General features: G+C 38.8%; 1 protein-coding gene across 1 annotated transcript in view; it reads right to left on the bottom strand.

Moving 5' to 3' along the window:
- Positions 1-22956: 22956 nt before the first annotated feature.
- Positions 22957-26258, bottom strand: part of LOC126272776 (ubiquitin-conjugating enzyme E2 T-like) — a 61177-nt gene continuing 57875 nt past the window's right edge. Inside the window, exon 5 of the mRNA XM_049975921.1 lies at positions 22957-26257. Coding sequence (XP_049831878.1) covers positions 26141-26257 — 117 coding nt within the window. The 3' untranslated portion in view covers positions 22957-26140. The remainder of the gene's footprint in view (position 26258) is intronic.

The raw sequence follows: 26258 nt of genomic DNA, 5'->3' as shown, positions 1-26258 counted from the left end.
TACACAATATAGCAAAGACGAAGAACGCGCCTCATGGATTTCATTTGTACCTGAATAATTATAAGAGGATCCTCAAAAATGCTATAAGGATAGCTAAAGCAATGACAAATGACAAATACATTGAAAATTCAAAAAACAAATCCAAAGCTATATGGGAAGTTACAAAAAATAAACAACAAGTGAAATCAGACAATATAAAATTCTGACTTATGTTATGAAGGACAAATGATTTCTTGCCCAACAAAAATTGCCGAGACCAACAAATACACTCCTGGAAATTGAAATAAGAACACCGTGAATTCATTGTCCCAGGAAGGGGAAACTTTATTGACACATTTCTGGGGTCAGATACATCACATGATCACACTGACAGAACCACAGGCACATAGACACAGCCAACAGAGCATGCACAATGTCGGCACTAGTACAGTGTATATCCACCTTTCGCAGCAATGCAGGCTGCTATTCTCCCATGGAGACGATCGTACAGATGCTGGATGTAGTCCTGTGGAACGGCTTGACATGCCATTTCCACCTGGCGCCTCAGTTGGACCAGCGCTCGTGCTGGACGTGCAGACCGCGTGAGACGACGCTTCATCCAGTCCCAAACATGCTCAATGGGGGACAGATCCAGAGATCTTGCTGGCCAGGGTAGTTGACTTACACCTTCTAGAGCAGGTTGGGTGGCACGGGATACATGCAGACGTGCATTGTCCTGTTGGAACAGCAACTTCCCTTCCCGGTCTAGGAATGGTAGAACGATGGGTTCGATGACGGTTTGCATGTACCGTGCACTATTCAGTGTCCCCTCGACGATCACCAGAGGTGTACGGCCAGTGTAGGAGATCACTCCCCACACCATGATGCCGGGTGTTGGCCCTGTGTGCCTCTGTCGTATGCAGTCCTGATTGTGGCGCTCACCTGCACAGCGCCAAACACGCATACGACCATTATTGGCACCAAGGCAGAAGCGACTCTCATCGCTGAAGATGACACGTCTCCATTCATCCCTCCATTCACGCCTGTCGCGACACCACTGGAGGCGGACTGCACGATGTTGGGGAGTGAGTGGAAGACGGCCTAACGGTGTGCGGGACCGTAGCCCAGCTTCATGGAGACGGTTGCGAATGGTCCTCGCCGATACCCCAGGAGCAACAGTGTCCCTAATTTGCTGGGAAGTGGCGGTGCTGTCCCCTACGGCACTGTGTAGGATCCTACGGTCTTGGCGTGCATCCGTGCGTCGCTGCGGTCCGGTCCCAGGTCGACGGGCACGCCCTCGCTCAAAGTCCATCAACTGCACATACGGTTCACGTCCACGCTGTCGTGGCATGCTACCAGTGTTAAAGACTGCGATGGAGCTCCATATGCCACGGCAAACTGGCTGACACTGACGGCGGCGGTGCACAAATGCTGCGCAGCTAGCGCCATTCGACGGCCAACACCGCGGTTCCTGGTGTGTCCGCTGTGCCGTGCGTGTGATCATTGCTTGTACAGCCCTCTCGCAGTGTCCGGAGCAAGTATGGTGGGTCTGACACACCGGTGTCAATGTGTTCTTTTTTCCATTTCCAGGAGTGTATGTTGCAAACGTAAGTGAACAGTTGGTGAGTGGACTGGAAGAGCACAACAAAATATCACCTCCATTATCCAATAGCGAGAGAAAGAAATTTTTATCAGTTATAAAAATCTTGAAAACAGGGTACTCATGTGGAATTGATGGAATACCTAAATAAAAATAAATTCTCTCTCTCACAGTATGGTTTCAGGATTCAACTGAAACTGCAATATTTGAATTTCTTAATAGAATTTATGCTAAACTGGACACGAGTGAGTTTGTGACGCATATTCTTAATTTGTTCAAAGCTTTCAACGTCATTGACCACAATTCCCTACTGCAGAAGCTTGACCAATTAGAAATAAGACGTTTATTCAATGAGTGGCTCAGGACATACGTATGTGATCGCAAACAGGTTATTGAAGTGCAGTATACTGACCATAACAAAATCAGCTACTACTACTCAGGATGTGAAATGCGGTGTCCATCAAGGATCAGTATTAGGGCCCATTATGTTTCTCCTTTATGTCAATGATCTTATGTACAACAAGCATTGCCAAACTACCCTCCAGTTTGCAGGTGGTAAAAGCTTCCTTATTAGTGAGAAGACAAAAGAAAAACTAAAAGACTCCACTATCCAAACGATGAACAGTGGTTCAGCTATAATAAGTTACTTATAAACAAAGAAAAAGAAAAGAAAGTAGCAGTGAACTTCTATAATCTAAAAGGAAGACACTGCCCAAACATACAAATAGAACTAATATATAGAGTTCTTGAAAATGTTGACAGTACAAAATTTCTAGGAGTCTGGCTCCAGAACAACACAAAATGGGAGGTACACATTGAATATTTGCAAAGAAAACTAAGCAAAACCTGCTACATGATAATGATCTTAAAAACTTATTGCAGCAAAAGCCAGCCTGTTAAATTTATACTACTCCTATGTGCATTCTGTAATTAAATATTGCATAATCTGAGCAGTGCAACAACAAATTTTAAAATTTTCAGGATGCAAAAGAGAATATTAAGAATTATTGAAGGGGTAAAGAATAGGAAATCATGCAGATCCATGTTCAAAAAAACTGTCAGTTCTTCCTCTTCCTTGCATTTTTATCTATGAAACATCAGTTTTCATGAAACAATATATTGATAGCCACCCGGATATCTTAATAAAAAATGAAGATACTCATGCATACAGTACAATATGAAAATGTGTTCTTCATATGAAACAGGTGAGAACATCATTGTGCCAAAATGGCATGTTACATACTGGGATAAAAATTTACAATAAGTTGCCTAACAATATAAAAACAGTAAGTAAACTCAGTAGTTTTAAGGCTAAACTAAAGGCATATGTAGTTTATCATTGCTTTTACAGTCTGACAGAGTATCTAGATACCAAACATCAAAAATAAAGATACATTATGAATATCCTACTTTTTATGTTGCTTCTAATGTTTGTTGTATATATGATTCTTTGCTAAATTACTTAAATATCTAGTCCTTAGGAATGCAATACAAACTGTATTTTATCTTGTAAAGACCTAACCATGTCCAATATCCTTGTATATATTCTATACATTTAGTATTTGAAGGGCTAAATAAATAAACAAAATGTAACTATTTGTGACAAGGTTTTTTTTTTTTATTTCAAAACAGAACAAAAACATGTGTTGGAAGATTTCCGAAACAATGTCACACAAAAAGGTCAGTGATCTGACAGAAAATACACACACACAGAGATATCTGAAAATTTAAAAGAAATGAAAAAACAATTAAAACAGGAGGTTATTTCTGATGTTAAAGAAAGTACTGATGTTGTGAACGAAAAGGTAGGTTCCATTAATGAAACAACACATAGGAGGTAAATTACAGAAAATCACTGACACGAACAGTAGTATAAGAGCAAATCAAAGCCACATGTGTAATACTATAAATAAAGTGACCACTACTGTTAACAGGCTACACAAGTGCTATGAAGTTTTACCATTGGCAAGAGAGGAGCTAACATTAAGAGTAGAAAGCTTGGAATTAGAGTCTGAATGTGCCCAAAGAGAAAGAACTCAGATAGTGAAAAATTTAAACGATATAACTAAAAGAAGCAGAAGCAGGTACCTCAGCTCAAAGTAGTACCTGAATACAAAATATATGTACACGTGGTAGAAGAGGCCACGAAGAAAAGGGAAACTAATTCATCAAATGAAGTAAAATATTCAACCACCTGTGCCCAAGATGGATGCATGTAGCAGTTCTCCACATCTTGTCACAAGCCTAATAGCAAGTGCAAGTGAAGATTGTAAAATTCGTAATTTACCTACAGCAGTACCTACAACACATGCGCAACTGGCACACAGTGCTCCACACACTTACAACAACACACCAGTGTCTGACAAGTACCTTGTTTTGACATCTACCTTCGCTGGTGAAGGGTTGCTTAGACATAGGCAGTTTCCCACATTTTTGGCAGATGGAAAATGGATAAACCTGGTAGTTTTTATCTGTGTCCTCCACAATGTATTTCTGTGCAACTGGACAGAGGCTCAAAATCTAATATTTGTTGTTGGTTACACCCAAAGTGACATTCTTTTATGGGCACTGAAATGGCAGAACATTGTCACAGTTACAAGCAATTTGAATGTGCTTTCTCAGACAAGTACTGGTCGGAAGCTGTTCAAGAAAGATTAAGATGTGAAGTCTTTAATCCTGCTCCATTTAATAGCAAGCATGGAAGCTTGCATGGTTATTTCAAAAAGTATTTAAATAAAACCAGGTATTGGACCAAACCATATCACAAGTGGATGTACTGAAGATATTAAAGCGCCGACTTCCACCCCACAAAAGAGAAATATTAGCTAACCACACCATAACACGACACTAAGTACTTTTTTCAGTTTCGGTTTCCATTGACCTAATTATGAAGAGGTACCATGGCAACATACATCAGCAGATAAACAATCACCTCGACCCATCTTTAGAAAGCAACCTGTAAATAATAATGTTACTACACAACAGGCATGTCAACCACATCCAACACAGTACATACAAAAAGGGAATGGATATGGTAATGGAAATGGGACAAACAAAAGATGAAAGTGAGGTTATCAGAATAACAGGAACATTTACAATGGACAAACAAACTCCGGCCCGCCAATACAACGCTATCAGTAGTAACAGCCAGCCAGTGAAGTGGCAAGCAATCGGCAACAATCAAATGCCATGTGCTGCGTCGCAGCCAACCTTTGGACAACATAATAGCACAAATTATAATATTTCAACTACCAATACGAATTCTTGGAGATGGTCACGCACAGCCAATGATATGAACTGCCATAACACAACACAAGCTGTCACCAAGGTCAATGCCCCTGCACTGGGGGGACACTCAAACCAGTTGCAGTGAGGCCCCACACTGCTGACCAGGTAGGGAGTGGGGGCAATACACTTGTAAGCACATGTTTTGTGAGATGCAATGAACCAGGTGACATGAAACATGATTTATACTGCCATGAGAAGGAAATTCAAGAAAACTTGCATAAAGAGCAGATACAGGCAGTTATAAACAATTATATTTGACATGGCAGTACACTTAGTTCTAGACTCTGAATTTTTCTGAGAGTTAAAGAAAAGAGGTAAAATTCCCATGTTCCCAGTGCAGAAATGTAGAATACAGACGACCACTGGAAACAAATAAAAAGCAGAGAAGTTAGAAGCACTTATTCCATTGAAAATAGAACACTTTACTGTCGAAGGTAATTTCCTCATCATTGACAAATTAATAATAAATTGTTTGATTGGGATGGACACGTTTAGAACTTATAAAATGCAAATTGACACAGGAAGTGGCAAATGCTACTTCAGAGTAAATGAACAGGTATTTTCTGTCGATTTACCAAAAAGTTTGACAAGAAGGTCAAGCAGAAGTAGTAGTCTGATATGACAGTCCAATTTGTATTTCCTATGGTATTAAATGCTCACTATAATTAACAAGTGCCAGAATCTATAAACTATGAAATGGTAGAGCAAAAGATGAGTGAGTCCAGCACCTTAAATGAATAGGAACTTGCAGATCTGTTATTTAAGTATGGAAAACAACCCAGAGTTATCAAGGATTGTCAGTACAAAATGGATGTTTACCCACATGAAACTTTTTGGGTATTATCATATTCCATTTCCTGGATAAAAACCAGCATTAGTTAATGCAAATATGCTTAGTCACACCGATACACTGAAAGACTTCTGCCTGAGCACAGATGCCTCCACACAGGGTCTGGGGCATGTCTGTTCTAGATGAGAGAGATAATGACTGTACATAGTGTACATAATAGTCATTTAATTTCTATTTTCTTTTGAATACTAGTGTTAAGGAAAGAGGGTTTTTTTTGTTTTTTTTTTTTTTACTTGTATTTTGATATATAAAGTAGCAGGTAAGTGAAATTGAGGGTAGTATTAAACAATACAACACTTTGTTTCATGCAAAGAGTGGCAAAGCAGAGCAGAACCTGCGACGCACACTGTGATAAAATCGCATCGGTGAGCTACTTCAGCAGACAAGGTGAGAGCAAACATGGCTGAAGGAGATTTAATTATTAGACAACTGACGTGATAAATGACTGACAGCTAATGCACTAAGGAAATGTACAAGGGACTACAAGTAATATCTATATTACATGATAATGTTAACCTACTATATACAGGCATTTACAGAAAGTGAACTGCATACAATGACAGCTAAGATGAAAGCAGGATACAGAGACAGGAGCCAAAGTATCTCACACTTTATAGAATTTTATAGGTACTTTTCTTTACAGGGTAAAGGTAAGTGAAGCTGGTGATGTACTGGGCAGAACAGGCCAATAAAACTGCAGCATACTGACGTAGAAGGATGGCCACTGAGCAACTACACATTTAGTTTTAATTTTTTTTTCTTTTCAACAACCAGTGTATCAACATGGTGTGAAAGAAGAGATGATAAGCTTCAAGAGTGGCATGGTAATATACAAGGGGGCTGCACCTCAAATGAATAAATTTAGTTGTAATAAATATTATATATATAAAAGTGATATGAATGAACAATTCTAAATATACACAGTAGCAATATGGTAAGCAACGTCACAATGATATAGGTTTGATGTTACCGAACAAGTAAAGAGCTGACCTACACACAGGGTACAACCACTGCTTCAGAAACCCCAACACCCATTTTTTCTCTTGATAATGTGTATCTATGTATATGTACGTGATCATTATAAACAGGATTATTATTTCTACATGTCAAATGACAACAATATTTACGGCAATTAAACATGTGTCATGAGTACTTAAGTTACACATTGTCTGATGTAAACAATGTAGTAGGAGCATAACAAGAATACACCATGAACAATGCTGATTGAGAGTCTTCTTGTATCACGATATTGAGTTATACATGCTTTCCTTTGCAATCAAATGGGTCCATGGTCATACAGATTCATTCCTTCATTCCTAGAGGCAATGCTAAGTGTAGTTAGACAAGCAGCACATAGTGTATTTGAAGTAGAAGCCAATGCTTTCCCACCTGCTCCATAAATAAATACATAACAAGCTCCCATGAATAATGTGAATGGAATTATGTATAATGTTTCTTAAGTAAAGATTCATGATACACAAACATATGCATGCATATAAGGATGATCGATGTAACTGAGGTTATGCATATTTTTTATTCTATAATATGAATGTAAATGAGCCTATTATTTACAAAGTAAAGTGATATTACTGTTTACGAAAATAATCAAAATCTGTTTGTGAAGTAAGTGTGAGTGGGATGTCAGCAATAATATGTAATATACGAATGTATTAAAATTGTACAATGTAAATAACAGTTGGTTTAAAGAGTGACGGCATGCTAAAGCAGGCACTTTATGCAAAATAAGCGATTAATAGAGCTGGATGGCAATTCGGCAAGGAACCTGTGTAAAAGTGACGCTTAGTACGCACATGCAAACCTATAAAATTTTTTACTAAACTACATTGAGTTCTGAATAAATGGAAAAGTGTTTTATAAGAAACTTACCTTATTGTCAGGTACTGATAGTCAGATTTCTCTCTGCTGTATAAGTGCATTACAACGGGTTCACAATGGGTCCTGGACCGTAAAACCGGAGGTCTTCTCTCACAGCATCAAAATTTTCACAAGCTAGCACGCACACCACTACCAAGAAATGAACAATTATTTGTGAAGGAATCCACGGTTTAATACTCGACAACTTCGCTGTTTCACTCCGTATGATAAGGACACGCACAAGTTAAAAGTATTCTATGAGGACGCAACCGTTAAAGTCACAGTGCTAACCCACCAACTATATGCCACGTATGTGGGCACAATAACAAAGGAGACTTGACCAAGAGTTGTTGAATACACACAGAATTTGATTTTGTACCCCTTTTTTATAACTTGTTTTCCTTTTAATTACTTGTATTAGTATATGTAGATATAATAAGGTAAAGCTGACATCTCCTCTTAACGTGATAGAAGTCTACCATAAAACCGAGAAATAACGGGCTTTCACACAAGCAAACATTTTCTGTGTGTGCCTGTGTATGTGCGGTTGGATATGTGTGTGTGTGTGTGTGCGAGTGTATACCTATCCCTTTTTCCCCCTAAGGTAAGTCTTTCGATCCTGGGATTGGAATGACTCCTTACCCTCTCCCTTAAAACCCACATCCTTTCATCTTTCCCTCTCCTTCCCTCTTTCCTGACGAAGCAACCGCCGATTGTGAAAGTTCGAATTTTGTGTGTATGTTTGTGTGTCTATCGACCTGCCAGCGCTTTTGTTTGGTAAGTCATATCATCTTTGTTTTTAGATATATTTTTCCCATGTGGAATGTTTCCCTCTATTATATTCATATATTCATTATATTCCCCCCCCCCCCTCTCTCTCTCTCTCTCTCTCTCTCTCTCTCTCTCTCTCTCTCTCTCTCTCTCTCAACTTCCACATGGGAAAAATATATTAAAAACAAAGATTCCAAGACTTACCAAGCGGGAAAGCGCCGGCAGACAGGCACATGACAAAACACACACACAGAATTACTAGCTTTCGCAACCGATGGTTGCTTCTTCAGGAAGGAGAGGGAAAGACGAAAGGATGTGGGTTTTAAGGGAGAGGGTAAGGAGTCATTCCAATCCCGGGAGCGGAAAGACTTCCCTTAGGGGAAAAAAAGGACAGGTGTACACTCGCGCGCACACACACACACACACACACACACACACACATCCATCCGCACATACACAGACACAAGCAGACCATTATTATTTTTGCAGCCAGAGATGGGAACTTTAAGTGTGAGGCCTTTGGGAGTAATGCCAAATGTCAGACAAGCCTGAGTAAATAAAATATGGGAGCGTAATCTGGCTAGGGTGAAGGCATGTTTGCGGAGGGAATGTAAATAAAATTTAATGGGGTCGTTGTAGGGATGTTGTGGGGTTGACATGGTATTAGTAGGTGGAAAGGGTAATATGAGGTTAAAGTGAAAGTAAATAGAGATTTATATAGGAAGAGATAAAGGTGTGAAAAAAGTCGAAAAAGTGTTGGTTTGAGATGAGCTATGTTGATCATGTGCTGAACTTAGGTTGGTGAACAACAATGAGTGCAAAGGTTGGGTAGTTATGTTGTCTCCAGATCACGTTAAAGGGTGGGGAAATTCAAGAAAATTTCGAAATTTTTTTTTCGAAAAAAGTTTCGAAAAAATATTTTCCGAAAAAATTTTCGAATAAAATCTCGAAGAATATGTGTGTAAATGTATTCAAAGGACTGGTTATGTACTGGCAGGTTATGAGAATGAGGCTAACAATTGTTTGATGAAGAAATAATAACGTGTAAACCTGTGGGAAGCTGCTAAAAAATGATCGGTTATGTGGGAAAAAACGGGAATGGAAATAAAACGAAATTTGTTGGGAAAAACTGAGATGGTTGTGTAATGAGTGAAAGGAACTGAAGCTGTGAAATAGTATTCACGAGTTTACACGAAATGTTTGTAAACTTGGAACAATGGATTTTATAGCAGCGGTTATGTTGAAAGCGTTGAAAATTTTAGGTTATGGTTTGGAAGTAAATTACGTATTATAGAGTATAATTAGGCAGGATAAAATGTATGGTAAATTACGGAAAAATGGAAGATGAATACAAAGTGAAACTTCTTGTACAAACGAAAAGAGAAAGTAAGACGATAGAGAAGATTTCGAAATGCAACAGAGACAATAACAAACGTAATTGTTGGGTTCAAATTAATGATGATGTAAATAAAATAGAAAGAAACTTCCACATGGGAAAAATATATTAAAAACAAAGATTCCAAGACTTACCAAGCGGGAAAGCGCTGGCAGACAGGCACATGAACAAAACACACAAACATACACACAGAATTACTAGCTTTCGCAACCGATGGTTGCTTCTTCAGGAAGGAGAGGGAAAGACGAAAGGATGTGGGTTTTAAGGGAGAGGGTAAGGAGTAATTCCAATCCCGGGAGCAGAAAGACTTCCCTTAGGGGAAAAAAAGGACAGGTGTGCACACGCACACGCACACGCACACGCACACACGCACACGCACACACACACACACACACACACACATATCCATCCGCACATACACAGACACAAGCAGACATTTGTAAAGAAAAATGGCAGAATTTATGTTGCTCTGAAGGTGAATAAAGATATATGTAGCCCAGATAAATAATGAAGGAAGAAAGTGTACAAGTTTATACCTGTTAACAATGAAAACATTTTGGCTGGCAAATCATTTCGTTGCCAAAAATCATGAGATAAGAGGGGGTTCCCTTTCAAACAATGCAAAAATGAAAGTATTTTTGCACCATTTACCAGGTCCAAGTATTAAGGCTGTTGTAGGAGAAGACTTAGGTATACACCAGACAAATGTGCCACTGACAGCTTCAAACATTCTTCAACATGTTACCCAACAAGCAAATTTGTGGCTCCAATTCTCCACAAAGATAGCACTAGAAATGTAAAAGATAGTGGCAATCAGGGTAACAGCTTCCACTTGTGGCAGGAGCCCCCCAATTGCGGGCTCATCCAGTCATGAAATCTCTACATGGAGACAAATGTACATGGCTTGGATAAAAAGTAGTGTCAACACAATTATAATTCATACCAGACTTTTTTGACAGGCATTCTCCATATAACACGCCTTCAATATAATCACTCCGCATCACAAGGAACACCCAATGGCACAGATGTTGTCAACTCTGGTGTCATAATGCATGCCATGAAAAGTTTCCTCCATTTTGGCAAACAGGCCATAATCACACAGACTCATATTGGGAAAATACAACGGATGTTCCAGTATCTCCACACCCACTTACACAGGAGCTTCTGCAGGAGATTTGCCATGCGGCATTGTGCATTTTCATGAAAGCTGATGGGATGTAGTCCAACAGCAATCCACTTACAGAAAAGTTCAATTCTCATGTTGTTCTTGAGAAGTCCTGAATGGGACCAATCTTCAATTGCATACCCACCATTCCGAAGCACTTTCATTCATTTTGCCGCCATACGATATGGAAATGCTGCATCAGCATACACCTCATGCAGTCCCTGAAAACATTGTTGTGCACTTCAACCACCTATGTTCCTCTTCAATCTTGATCAATGCACTTGTTCATGTTTCCTAAACAATTAGGTCAATTGAACTATCCCCCCCCCCCCCCCACACACACACACTGAATCAAGAACAGCTGTTGCCACTCACTGCACTAGTTCAACTGACCTTCTGCTACCACCTGCAGGACAGTGTGCATGCCACTGGATGCACATCTTTCATGCAATGGCAATGTTGCCACTATTGATACCCTGATTGCCACTGCCCTAGTACTGTAATAACTGAAAGGGTTTCCCTAGTACAAATGTGCAGACAACATGAGATTACAGTAAAACGTTTACTAATGTCATTGCTTCATGGCTTGGGTCTGTATATGATGCTAGGATACAGAGATAAATGGTAGACAGAAAGAGATAACCACTGTAATGCATTGATTTTAGAAGATGAATGATACGGCATTACCCCATGGTTAATGACAGCATTCCAGAATCCAGAAGCACCCGATCCGAGAGCCTGCAACAGACTTCGGCAATGGAGCTGTTTTGAAAAATTCAGTGGAAGAGATTAATTATTTCGTTTAGTAACCACAGTGACCAATAACATTTCAGGCGTCTGTCATAGCAACAAGAATTACATTAGTGGAGTTTTTCCATTATACCATAGAAATGAAGCACAGGGGGATTCAGCTGCATGTTTTGAGTGCTTAGTTTAAAATTGTAAGTAGCAACACAACAAAATTATAGCACAAGTTTTCAGATTTTAATCAGGCCTGCTCAGTGACTAGCTCCAAATGAAGTTCATCTAGAGAATGTTCCCTTTTTTATTCATACGATCCAGTGTCTACATGAAACAAAAGAAATAGAGAGAACAGCAAAAATGACCTGATGTGCATTGAGTAAACTGAATGTTTACTCAGTTCAAATGTTTCTATAGTGGAAAGTTTGAAACTGAACAACAGAAACCCAAGATAGAAATATAAACAATGTAGGAAAAATAGATTGCTGCTTACCATAAAGAAGACACATTAAATTGCAGACAGTCACAATTAAAAGACAGCTTCCGCATCTCAGACCGGAATGTCAACTTAGCATTCCAGCCCCCGATGCTGGAGGTGGCTGTCATGTGTGCATGCAGTGTGCTTGCTTGTATACGAATTTTGTGTGTGTGTGTGTGTGTGTGTGTGTGTGTGTGTGTGTGTGTGTGTGTGTGTGTGTGTGTGTTTTGCTGGTGAGTGCTGTGGCCAGATGATTTATTATGTGTCTTTTAAGTGTGCCTGTCTGCAACTTAGCATACCTTTCTTACGGTAAGCAGCAATCTCGCATTTCCTGCAATGTTAAAGTTTGCAATTGGTGACCTGTTGAACTCTAAATAAATTGAATATTTTCAAAACTAACCAGTTTTAACTTACAAGAGTGGGGCAGTAACTTTCGATGCAAAAATCATTCTAAAATTGAGTGTTTCTCAGTGAGCAACTAAGAGATGTATGATGGGAATTAATTGGAGAGACAGGAAAGCAAACAAATGGATTAGGGAACAAATTAAAAAGGAAGATAGAATTATGATTGTCATGAAAATGAAATGGAACAAGGTAGGACATGCAGCCCGGTGAATGAGTGACAGGTGACTCAAAGTTCTTTCCTGGATTCTATGAGATGATAAAACACTGAGACGAAGACCCAATGGAGGACAGACTGATGCTATTTGCCAACACACACAGATGATAAATGAAAGTTACTTATTTAGCTACATTTTCTGTATATCATATTTCTGCCAACAGGTGATTCCTCCCAAGGTGTGGTCGGAATGACCCGCCTCTTCTATTCCATCCCACCCCACCCTATTTCAGAATGATTTAAGTGTTTCTATCCACAGTACATGGAATTTGACTGCCTAAAGGCAAATACTGTCCAAAGTTTCTCACTGAATTTACCTTTTGAAACACTGGTACAGTGGAATAGAAACACTGTTCATTACAATAAGCCACAGTGGAGAGATGATGCTACAGATCATTCTTAACAAAAAAATGTTACAATCAAATTGTTTCTGAGGTTTAACTGACTGGACACAAGAGTTACCAAGCAACTGTACATTTCTCATTTGCAAAATGGTAACAGAGACTTTGCAATACATGCATATTTCATAACAAAATCTTTTAATATGCTTATCTTAAGTGACAGAGTGAAGTTTCTTAGTGCCAACGACAGATTCAATCACTTGTTCAAGCCATGTGATACCACCTTTGCAAAATCTCATTTAATTAATATTGTTTGTAACACCATAAGAGTGCAGATAAGTGGAGCTGTTAAAAGCTAGGGTATGTGGTCACCATGACTAATCTATCAATCTACAAATAGGTAGGGAGGGTCAATTAATCAGCAGGAGCTATGACACTTGAATAAGCATGCCTGCCTCAATAATCTTTATTTTACAAGATATTGTAAGGAGGTGGTTATATGTACACCCTGGACTGGAGCAACTGAACCACATCCTTCACCAGGACTTTGACTACCTATCATCATGTCCTGAAATGAGGGACATCCTACCCAAGTTACTTCTTACCTATGTTAAAGTGGTGTTCCGTCACCCAACCAACCTCCACAACATCCTTGTCCATCCCTACGCCACTCCCAATTCCAAGCCTTGCCAGACGTATCATAGCCCTGCGGAAGACCCAGGAGCAAGACCTACCCGATCTGCCCATCATGCACTTCCTATTCCAGTCATCACAGGTTTATCCTACCCCATCAGGGGCCAGGCCACCTGAGAAAGAACCCACATCATAAACCAGCTGTGCTTAAATCATTCCACAGCTTTTTATGTTGGTATAACTACCAACCAGCTGTCTACCTGGATAAACAGCCGCTGCCCAACTGGCCAAGAGCACAGTAGACCACCCAGTGGCACAACATGCAGCTGAACATAATATACTTCATTTCACTGCCCAAGACATCTGGATGCTCCCTTCCACTATGAGCTTTCCTGAACTGTGCAGATGGGTGTTTTCCTTACAACACACACTTTGTTCCCACAATTATTCCCATCTCAACCTACATACTGTCCCATTCCCTCCAACTAACAATTTCTACCCTCTCTGTCTTATCACCTTCCAATTCTCATCTCCCATCCTCTGCCAACACACCTGCCCATCTTTCCCTGCTCCTCTCCTTTCTGGCTATGTTTTACCCATCTCCCTGCTTCACAACCTCCTGATGCTGCACTCTCCACCTGACAGAGCTCCTCTTTTCCCCTACCCATACACTACTATCCCTTCCTCTTCCCCACCCACTCCAGATTGCTGTTTCCATCCAACGTGATAGTTGCAGTCTGGCCCGAGCTGCTGGAGTTGGCAGTCAGGTGTGCGTGAGTCGTGGTTTGCTTGTGTGAATGAATGTTGTGTGTTTCTCTTTTTTCAGTAAAGTGTGTGGCCAAAAGCTAATGTGTAAGTGTCTTAATTGTGCCTGTCAGCAACTTAGCAAGTTATCTTTACGGTATGTACAGTGTTGATATTCAATGTTTAAATCAATTTACGACTGGTATGAAATGAATGAACATAGTGTACATTTCCATTATTTTGATATTTTGCAAGCCCACATGTGCAACATTAAAACACAAAGCTGTTCATAATTTACTAGTAGTGAGCCACTAATGGAGCTCATGAATAATGATTTCTTCTTAATACTGCCTCAATATCATTTTTCAGAAGACACGAGAATTATTGTAAGTGCACTAGTCTCATGAATGAATTTAAGTAATAACTTGTCTTCTTCTTGTAGTGCTGTTTTAATTATTTTTTTGTATACTACTTGTTTTATGGAATCAAAAGGCAAACTAAGACCCAGGTGTTTTCATAAAAGTCTTAGCACGCAAAGTAATTAGGGAACTTCTTTTATGCCTTCACCATTCGTTTTACAAGGGTGGTTTGAAAAGTTGTCGGGAGGGAATAAAAAAAAAGTACTTACATCACTGAAGCTTTATTTTTCAATGTAGTCTCCTTGTAGATTAATGCACTTTGTCCAGCGATGTTCCACTACCTTGGTCCAATCTTGAAAATGAGTTTCCTCCAGGCCTGAAAAATAGTTGTCAACTCCAGCTATCAATCCTTTGTTTGAAGTGAATCTTCGTCCACAAAGAAAAATTTTCAGTTTTGAGAAGAGATGGAAGTCTGACAGAGCGATATCAGGTGAATAATGTTGGCATGGCAACAATTCATACTTTAGTTTGTGTAATTTTGCCATGATAACAGAATACGTTTTCACACCTTTCTTTACACAGTACTTAATTTTTCTTTACACAGTACTTAATCACAGCTGAAATCATGATTTTTTTTTTCCCATCTTCGCAAATCATTACACGTGATCAACAACAGAGCCACATCACCACTACAGCTCTCTTCCAAGAACGCTGACGTGGCACGTGTTGTAGGCAACAGTCCAATGAATATCATGTGAACAACTTGTTGTGCTAGTGCTGACCTCGTGCTGATTATGAGAACTTTTCAAACCACCCTTGTACTCGCATAATTTGTGATTTGCTATTTTGCATTTCATTCCAAAAGGTTAGGTACCTTAAGTCACGTCATACGCGAGTCTGGAAAGCCTGGTGTCCTAATCTTTAATGGGTAATTATTTCTGTTATTAAGTGTCTGACTAGTATACTCCACAATTGGAAACACACCCAATAAGAAACAATATCCCCACTTTAAAATCTACAAGTACCTTATTGCTACACTTTGTAAAAGAAAAGCATGTATAACGTGAAAACATTTTGTAAGTAGCAATTATGACAATCTAGGAGATGAGAATGAAAGGATGCTAGTTTTGGTGAAAAAAATGATAAATGTGCACACTCACACACACACATGCAAACACTATACTTCAAAGTGATGCTTGCAATAAATGAAATGCACATGCTATATCGCTGTCCCAAAGGAGCTGTCTCACCAATGTGAAAACAAACTGCTTTTGAAAAACATGAATGTGCACAGTGAATGGGTACTCGCACCTGCTCAGTAATAAGAAGGGTGGAGACGAGTAATGACTTCAATGGAAAAACAGAATACTGTGAAGCTGTCGGACTTATTTATTTATTTCCTATTTTCTTATAATCTGTTATTTGTATAAATGAACAAACTGAATGTTGCACATGAATTCGCATGACTGAAGCACATAATATTTAACACAATTTCAAATGTGTTAGTAATAACTAATAATGACTAAAAAGTCTGCACACTACCGTTTGGCCATCTGGCACACATATATCTGTTCATCTGGAATCTGGAAAGCATGCTACAGCTGTAATACACTATGCGGCATCGGCAGAGCACAAATTTGTAATTTATAGTTCTTGTAGGTTTAATAATGAATAGGAAAATAGGAATGCGGGTAAGCTACTACAAACAGCATAGTGAACGCATTATTGTGGCCAAGATAGACACGAAGCCCACACCTACTACAGTAGTACAAGTTTATATGCCAACTAGCTCTGCAGATGATGAAGAAATTGAAGAAATGTACGATGAAATAAAAGAAATTATTCAGATAGTGAAGGGAGACGAAAATTTAATAGTAATGGGTGACTGGAATTCGAGTGTAGGAAAAGGGAGAGAAGGAAACATAGTAGGTGAATATGGATGGGGGCTAAGAAATGAAAGAGGAAGCCGCCTAGTAGAATTTTGCACAGAGCACAACTTAATCATAGCTAACACTTGGTTTAAGAATCATGAAAGAAGGTTGTATACGTGGAAGAACCCTGGAGATACTAAAAGGTATCAGATAGATTATATAATGGTAAGACAGAGATTTAGGAACCAGGTTTTAAGTTGTAAGACATTTCCAGGGGCAGATGTGGACTCTGACCACAATCTATTGGTTATGACCTGTAGATTAAAACTGAAGAAACTGCAAAAATGTGAGAAATTAAGGAGATGGGACCTGGATAAACTGAAAGAACCAGAGGTTGTACAGAGTTTCAGAGAGAGCATAAGGGAACAATTGACAGGAATAGGGGAAAGAAATACAGTAGAAGAAGAATGGGTAGCTCTGAAGGATGTAGTAGTGAAGGCAGCAGAGGATAAAGTAGGTACAAAGACGAGGGCTGCTAGAAATCCTTGGGTAACAGAAGAAATATTGAATTTAATTGATGAAAGGAGAAAATATAAAAATGCAGTAAATGAAGCAGGCAAAAAGGAATACAAACGTCTCAAAAATGAGATCGACAGGAAGTGCAAAATGGCTAAACAGGGATGGCTAGAGGACAAATGTAAGGATGTAGAAGCTTATCTCACTAGGGGTAAGATAGATACTGCCTATAGGAAAATTAAAGAGACCTTTGGAGAGAAGAGAACCACGTGTATGAATATCAAGAGCTCAGATGGCAGCCCAGTTCTAAGCAAAGAAGGGAAGGCAGAAAGGTGGAAGGAGTATATAGAAGGTTTATACAAGGGCGATGTACTTGAGGACAATATTATGGAAATGAAAGAGGATGTAGATGAAGACGAAATGGGAGATACGATACTGCGTGAAGAGTTTGACAGAGCACTGAAAGACCTGAGTCGAAACAAGGTCCCCGGAGTAGACAACATTCCATTCGAACTACTGACGGCCTTGGGAGAGCCAGTCATGACAAAACTCTACCAGCTGGTGAGCAAGATGTATGAGATAGGCGAAATACCCTCAGACTTCAAGAAGAATATAATAATTCCAATCCCAAAGAAAGCAGGTGCTGACAGATGTGAAAATTACCGAACTATCAGTTTAATAAGTCACGGCTGCAAAATACTAACGCGAATTCTTTACAGACGAATGGAAAAACTGGTAGATGCAGACCTCGGGGAGGATCAGTTCGGATTCCGTCGAAATGTTGGAACACGTGAGGCAATACTGACCTTACGACTTATCTTAGAAGAAAGATTAAGAAAAGGCAAACCTACGTTTCTAGCATTTGTAGACTTAGAGAAAGCTTTTGACAATGTTGACTGGAATACTCTTTTTCAAATTCTAAAGGTGGCAGGGGTAAAATACAGGGAGCGAAAGGCTATTTATAATTTGTACAGAAACCAGATGGCAGTAATAAGAGTCGAGGGGCATGAAAGGGAAGCAGTGGTTGGGAAAGGAGTGAGACAGGGTTGTAGCCTCTCCCCGATGTTATTCAATCTGTATATTGAGCAAGCAGTAAAGGAAACAAAAGAAAAATTTGGAGTAGGTATTAAAATTCATGGAGACGAAGTAAAAACTTTGAGGTTCGCCGATGACATTGTAATTCTGTCAGAGACGGCAAAGGACTTGGAAGAGCAGTTGAACGGAATGGACAGTGTCTTGAAAGGAGGATATAAGATGAACATTAACAAAAGCAAAACGAGGATAATGGAATGTAGTGAAATTAAATCGGGTGATGCTGAGGGAATTAGATTAGGAAATGAGACACTTAAAGTAGTAAAGGAGTTTTGCTATTTAGGAAGTAAAATAACTGATGATGGTCGAAGTAGAGAGGATATAAAATGTAGACTGGCAATGGCAAGGAAAGCGTTTCTGAAGAAGAGAAATTTGTTAACATCGAATATAGATTTATGTATCAGGAAGTCGTTTCTGAAAGTATTTGTTTGGAGTGTAGCCATGTATGGAAGTGAAACATGGACGATTACTAGTTTGGACAAGAAGAGAATAGAAGCTTTCGAAATGTGGTGCTACAGAAGAATACTGAAGATAAGGTGGATAGATCACGTAACTAATGAGGAGGTATTGAATAGGATTGGGGAGAAGAGAAGTTTGTGGCACAACTTGACTAGAAGAAGGGATCGGTTGGTAGGACATGTTTTGAGGCATCAAGGGATCACAAACTTAGCATTGGAGGGAAGCGTGGAGGGTAAAAATCGTAGAGGGAGACCGAGAGATGAGTACACTAAGTAGATTCAGTAGGATGTAGGTTGCAGTAGGTACTGGGAGATGAAGCAGCTTGCACAGGATAGAGTAGCATGGAGAGCTGCATCAGACCAGTCTCAGGACTGAAGACAACAACAACAACAGTTCTTGTCCAACACAACTACACTACACTTCACTACCGTACTTGATATTAGAACCAGGTTGGATCAATCATTTTGTCTGGACTGTTAGCACCAGCACACCGATGTGCAACTGAGGATGCACATGGGTTGCACTATTGTGCCAAGGTGTAGAGATTGGGAGATGGCTGTCAGGGTCTTAAGAAGTCCTTCCTGGTCCTCCCCGATGTTCATCTTCTCACTGATTCTAGAAGGTGGTTGTAGGTGGGTTTTTTGCCATGGCACATCTCGCTATCATAATGAAAGGCCTCTTCTTCTTGGACGTCTCTCAGCCATGTAGGCTTGCAGTTCATAAGCTGCTATAGCTGTAAGCAAGTTCAGCTTATGCCACAGTTCCTCAATCCTTATTATATTGTAGACTGTTGCATTTATAAATGCATTCCTGTCCTCGTCTATAACATCTTGTCTAAGGGCAGACTCTCAGCCGATGTGATCCAGGGTATAGTGCACGGAAAATGCCATTGCCGCTAGATGCGCCATTTGCTGGGGAAGCATGGGGAGAGTGACAGTAGTTGGGGGTCGCTCTGATCGCTGTATGGGAGATGCTGCGCACTGGAGGGGAAATGGCATTCTAAACCAAAGTCTAAACTCACATTTTTTTTTGTAAATATTAAGTGAGGCCCATCGATGCCCGCATTTCCTTGGTGACCATTCAAAAAAAGATCTACATCACCTCCACTTATGTTAGTACCTAAAAGGAATTCATCCAAAAACACAGCGATTTATTTTCGCCTGGCTTGTTAACCAATTGTGACCTTCAGAAAAGTGTCATGAGTGGCAAGTTTTGAGTAAAACCTATACATTTCTCTGGCTGCTATGCCAAAATTTGCTTCTTTTGCTAAAACACAGCAGAGTTTACATTGTCTCATCTCACTAACTTGTTTTGCTGATACAACTGCAAGAGAATTCTGAAATAGTGGTTTATTAAGTAAGAACTAAGGAAAAGTGAAGTCTGTAATTTCTTCACATATTTTGTTCCAAAATCCAGGGCATTTCTCGTTTCACCAGCTATTGATGGCGTTTAAAAATTACATTCTTTCACAAAAAAAGTCTACAGTTATTGCAATAAAATAATTACAATGTGGTAAAATTCTCTCCTCTTTGCATGCTATCGTTTTCCATTTCGATTTCTGAAACTGTTTATGAAATGTGAGGAATGTTGTGGATATTTCACTCTGTCTTCGTTGCTGGTGCAGGGCGACTGCAGATGAGGGTGCTACATCAGATCAATTTTCTCGAGATTGGTGTCAAAAAGCTACCTCTACCCAAGTCTAAGGAAAAATCCAATATGTTACCTAAATATCGTATGCAATAACATACTAGGTAATATGCACCAAATGCAAAATCATAGCAACCTCTATTGTTCATAGCATACTTTTCTAATTTTTGCACAGTGTCTTACTTTTAAAGTAAACATCACAATAACTATTACCATTAATGAAATGATGGGTATATCATCATGAATCTGATGTATAAAGCTATAAGTAAAGCAAAAATTATTTTATTTATTTATTTATTTATTTTTTAACCAAATAGTTGAAGGGTGTGCACCACTATTCTGTTGTCACTGACTGATCGAAAGGTGGAAAACGCTTATTGGCCTCTCCTTCCAAACAAATGAACGAACTCACCCTGGGTTTTGCATGAAAAATGGTCACCGCGCATCGGCCACCATATCCTTGCACGAGCTATACCAACTGCTCCACGTTCACATGTGTGTGTCTGTGGTGTGCTCTCCTATTTTTAGTATGCAGCTGGGATACAGACCACGTCCTGAAAGGTAGTGTTTAGCTCCCTTGGTTGGAAGGAAGGAAATCATTCTTGCCCTTTCTTTTATATTAAGGAGGAACTGGTAGATTCTCCTCCCTGTTTCTGCTCTGTCCCAGATTTCTTGCCATTCGCTATCAATGCATGCTTTTATTTCCTTCCCATAGGACTCTTCTGCCCACTATGTCCTTCACCTTATCATATTCACTATCTCTTACTGCCAGGTCTAGAGTTAGAAAGTGGTCCCTCAAATTGCGACACAAAAGCTTTGGCTAGAGCATTTACCCCGCAAAGCGGCCTGCAAGATGTCAGTTCTCTCGGATCTCGTCTCCCCTTTTGTTTGTCGTAATGATATTTGAGATTTTCCAAATTCTGGGCACCCAATCCTGAAAAAGACATTCTTTTAATAGCACTGTTATATATGACATAATATGGTCCACCAGCCGACAATTTGGTCCATCAACTGATGCAACATTTCTGTCAGTTTTCCATCAGGTCCTGGAACTTTCTCCTTCTGTAAGTTCATTATTGCCAATGTAACTTCCTCCTGGCAAATGGAATCACAGCACTTCTTATTCAGCTGATGCTCTGGTAACTTAGAGTAAAGACACTGATAGAATTCTGTCTTCCATCATCATATTGTTCACCAACAAAGATCTGAGTAAGTACTGCACTGATGTTTCCCAGTCTGTTGTCACTGTGCCATCCGATCTCCTCAGGGTTGAAAATGCAAAGCTTGATTGAACCTTATTTGTTGCAAGATTGTAAGGGAAACCCCAAATCTCTCTTACCATTTTGTATTTAATGTACGCCTCCCATTTTTCTACCCTTGTTTGGTGTAATAGTTCTTTATGTTGTTGTCAGTAGGACATCAGTAATAGAGACATTTTTGAAAAGCACATGTGTCATGTTTCTGTGTAGTATTCCCACAAAGAGTCACCTCTGTAAAATGGCAGAATACTAGGCTTTGCTATGGCCTAACTGTTGCCATACTGTGTTGAGTGTCAGGGCAACACTTCTTGCAGTGCATGCGTTATACCCAGTCTGCCATGAAAGGACACACTTATAGTGCATAAGCAAACAAAGCAATTTACTTTCTGTATTTGAATTTTGTAAATCTAGGAAACATAAATACTAGTGCCTATCATAGTTGTGGATCATGACCGCATTAACTGGAAGTTTCATTTAATGACAACAGGTAGTTTTATCAGGAATTTAACAATGGCAGCTTTGTGCCTTCCAGCCTCTATCGTGCATTGATACTGCCTTCTCATCTCGTTTCATAGTAATTGCCACATGCTGGCAAAGATAGCTGGCAGTACCACCATCAGCCCGGCTGTCTATACACAGTTGCCGGCTGTCTACGGTGACTGTTGCAACTGAATTGATCATGTGTTGGCACCTACCTGTTAACACCATCAAGGGCACAGCTCAGCCTTCTTCCCCACACTGAGTACATGAAGCCAAATTAATTAAATATGGTATCTGTTTCAAACTGTTGTAATTATTTTAATTCTAATTATTCCCAATGTGGATAATTACATGCTTTATTGCTACTATATAATTTGTGACAGACAGGATCCAGTGAAGTCGGCAGATCATTGTGAAGAGACATACTGTTCCACAAAATTTCAGGAGGATTGCCGGATGTTTGTAACTTCCTGCTGTAAAATGTAATTCCAGCAGTAAGTAACTATGAATTACAATTATTGGTAAACTGTTGTCCTCAAATTTATGAGAGTCCTTTGAAAAATTCCATGATACATAGAAAAACTGCAAATTTTGTATTACTTAGCTAAAAATGCCAATTTTATGTTACTCTTCATGTAATTATTTTCATCAATTTTTTCTATTTTCTATTCCTTATAGTTAGATGGTCCACCATCTTATAATGATGCATTGTCCTGTGCAATGATGAAGTAACCCTTGAAATTATATGGATTAAGTGAAAGTAAAGTAAAAAGAGAGGTGCAACACACCAATATTCAGTTACATATTTATTTCACCCTGAATTTTTCCATTCACGTAGAGTTAGCCTTATATTTATTGAAAACAGATTATCACCAAAGCACTGAAACTTCAGAAGTGGTCTTCAGTTTCACAGGCAATCACAATTAATAAAAGAATTTTACAGAAACACAGAAATGTGGATAATCATTTTCAAGGATTATGCCTTTTGACCTGTTCTGCCTCAGACCTGTTCACATCAAATGTCTAAGGGATGTCCAATATTTCTCTTTCCTTTTGGGTTGTACAATGTTGCAGCTATAGTTATCCTATTATTAGACATACATTGCAAATGGTCTTTCCAGTTCAATCTGTGTTTTCAGTTACAGATGTAATGGGTTCAACATCTATTTAGTTTCTGTCTAATATTGGAGTTTTTTTAATGATTCAGAAATGAATATCCAGCTACAAAGTAGAGAAACTTCATTTCTGATGATTCGACTGATTGTAATTGACCAGATGTTGGGGTTCGGCATTTTCTACCATACAACAGAAAAGGAAAGGCCACTATTTTGTAAAGTTTAATTACTACTTCCTTCTTTCTGTGTGTTGAGTTTTGATGAACATTGAGAAATGCATGAATCTGGCCAATTTTAGCACTATATCACCTAACATGGGACATTTAAAATTGCGCCACAGATATTTAAACACACTTGCTTGTTCAATTATTTGTTCATCTAATACAATAATCAAAGCCAGTTTTAAACAACAAGTTCCAGAATTACCAAAATACATTTTATTCTTGAACAATGTTCAGTGAAATTTTGAAAGCTAACTGGCATACATTAACAAAATGTGTAACTGCATACACTATAATGATCACAGTAATCTCTAAAATAGAACCTATTTTAAAATAAATCTGCTGCTACATACATCTTAACATGCAATGTTCAGCTGAGTAGATATGTGAACAGGCAGAGAAAAATCATGTTAAACACAATTACCACCAGGATAAAAATCCATCTTGCAATTTTCTGCACTAAGTGGGTGATGGCAGAGAGAATGTAGATTTATTTTTACTGAAATATCTCAATTCTACCAAAACATTCACTGTGCCAAATAACTGTACACTGGACTAAAGCGTAAATCTGGACACCTGCCTTTCATGGATAATTTCTTCAAATTAGACAAACTTTCAGAAAAAAAAGAAAAAAATGTTAGTAATATTATAGATAGCAAAAATTATTTCTTTGTAAAAACATTATTAGCACAACTTTTATAATTGATACTGAAGAAAGAGTACAAAATATGTGCAATATCCCTTTATGACATTTCTAAATTACTTATTTTTTGTAATTTTGTTTCACCGCTAGTGGTAGTTAGTGTTAACAAAACCCAGAAGAAAATCTGAAAGAATCAGAAAAAGATATGTACATGAGCTTGTCTAACAACTCATGCCAATAGATCTGGAGTGATTTATGCAAAACACAGAAAACTTCAGTCACCAACAAACAGTACAGTTATGTCAATGGCAGAAGTCTTAATATTCCTACAACATAAATGATGCATTAAGACTACGTTTTCAAAATTATACCTCCAATCTCAGGGCTGGAAGCTTTCTATTTCTAATGAGGGCTATTCAGAAAGTTAGTTCCAATGCTGTCTCGTACATAATGGAGGGGCATTGCAGAGTTATTTCAGCACAGCTGTGTTGCCCAACTCAGTGCAAATCTGACAGTGCTAAGGAAAGATTATTGAACTGTTGTTTGCACTGTAAGTGTATATTAAACAGGTCACTATCATAAAATATACTGTCACCTGTGAATTAAATTATGTAATCCTTTTTCTGAGTATAAAAACAATGAAAATTCTACACATCTGTAGTGAACTTTGTGCATTATACAGAGAGAACATTACAAGTAAGAGTGCTGTAAGAAAGTGGTGTCATTTGTTTCGGGTAGGTTGAACAAAAATGGATGAATATCCATTGTGACAAATGGAATTGTTTCAGCACTCAGTACACAATCAGTTCATGATTACACAATTATCAATCAATCTCCCTCAGGTATCACGGACAATGTTGTACAAACTTGTGACTGACTGTTGAGCATGATGGGCAACTGATATCATCACGAAGAGGTTTGCTGTCGCATTAACGTTTCTGATATGGTATGATGCAGGAGGAGACAAATTCCTCAGTCACACTACAGCAGGGAATGAAAAATGGATTGCATTTGTCAAGATTGTGGGAAAAAAATCAATGGACTGAGGACATACTAGCTCATCATGCACACCTTTAAAGAGACGCCAAACATTTTTCGCACAAGCACTGAGGACAACTATTTTTGGAACACAAAGGAAGTAGTTTTTGTTGATTTTATGGAAAGAGGACCACCATAACTCAAAATTTACAGTGAAACACTAAAATGGTCAGAAGAGCCATGCAAAAATGAAGGGGGTGGGATGTTGAGCTCTGTCATCTTAGGTGGGATGTTGAGCTCTGTCATCTTATTTTTGTATGATAAAGCTAGGCCAGATACTGCTGCATGAGCACAAATGTCGCTTAACATTTCAACTGGGAATTGTTTGATCATGTGTACAGTGCTGATTTATTAGCTCACAGGCAGCAGAATTCTACAACAAGGGAACTAAAAAACTTTTTCCTCAGTATAACAAGAGCCTTAATGTAGAAGTCAATTAGTATAAAAATAGCTGTAGCTATTATAATTGTTTATAACAAAAAAACTTCTTGATGTACTGGTGTTTCTTTTGATATACATTAACGGAACTTACTTTCCAAATAGCCCTCATGTACAGTTCAATAAAAGGATTCTGACGTGAAAACACAATGGCAATGAAATGGCACTGCAACAGTAAATAGTAATATTTTATTTGTTGCTATGTGATTTGAAATCGAGAAATTTTCAATGAGAAAGACCTTTTCACAATAGTAACTGTCATGAAATGTATTTACAGCCTCTTGATTTACTATTGTTCAAGACTTGTTCCACACTGCATGAGCACAACTAATGAAAATTACGCAAATCTATGCAAGACTATATCCTGCACTATGAAGGCAGGAATCAAGAATTAAAAAAAAAAAAAACAAAACACAATTTACAACAATATTTTTCTGTTATGAAGTATATCCATTCTCTCTCTCTCTCTCTCTCTCTCTCTCTCTCTCTCTCTCTCTCTCTCTCACACACACACACACACACTCAATCGGTTTTCAAACATTTTGATGCATTAGGCTCCTGTGTAAGATCTTCCATTTGCCAAGATTTTCTTTTCGTTGATTCATTCCGCACACCACATGAATGACTCACTTCTGCATTC

Source organism: Schistocerca gregaria, chromosome 5 (assembly GCF_023897955.1).
Source record: "Schistocerca gregaria isolate iqSchGreg1 chromosome 5, iqSchGreg1.2, whole genome shotgun sequence".
NCBI lineage: Eukaryota > Metazoa > Arthropoda > Insecta > Orthoptera > Acrididae > Schistocerca > Schistocerca gregaria.
This window is presented reverse-complemented; position numbering and strand designations above follow the sequence as displayed.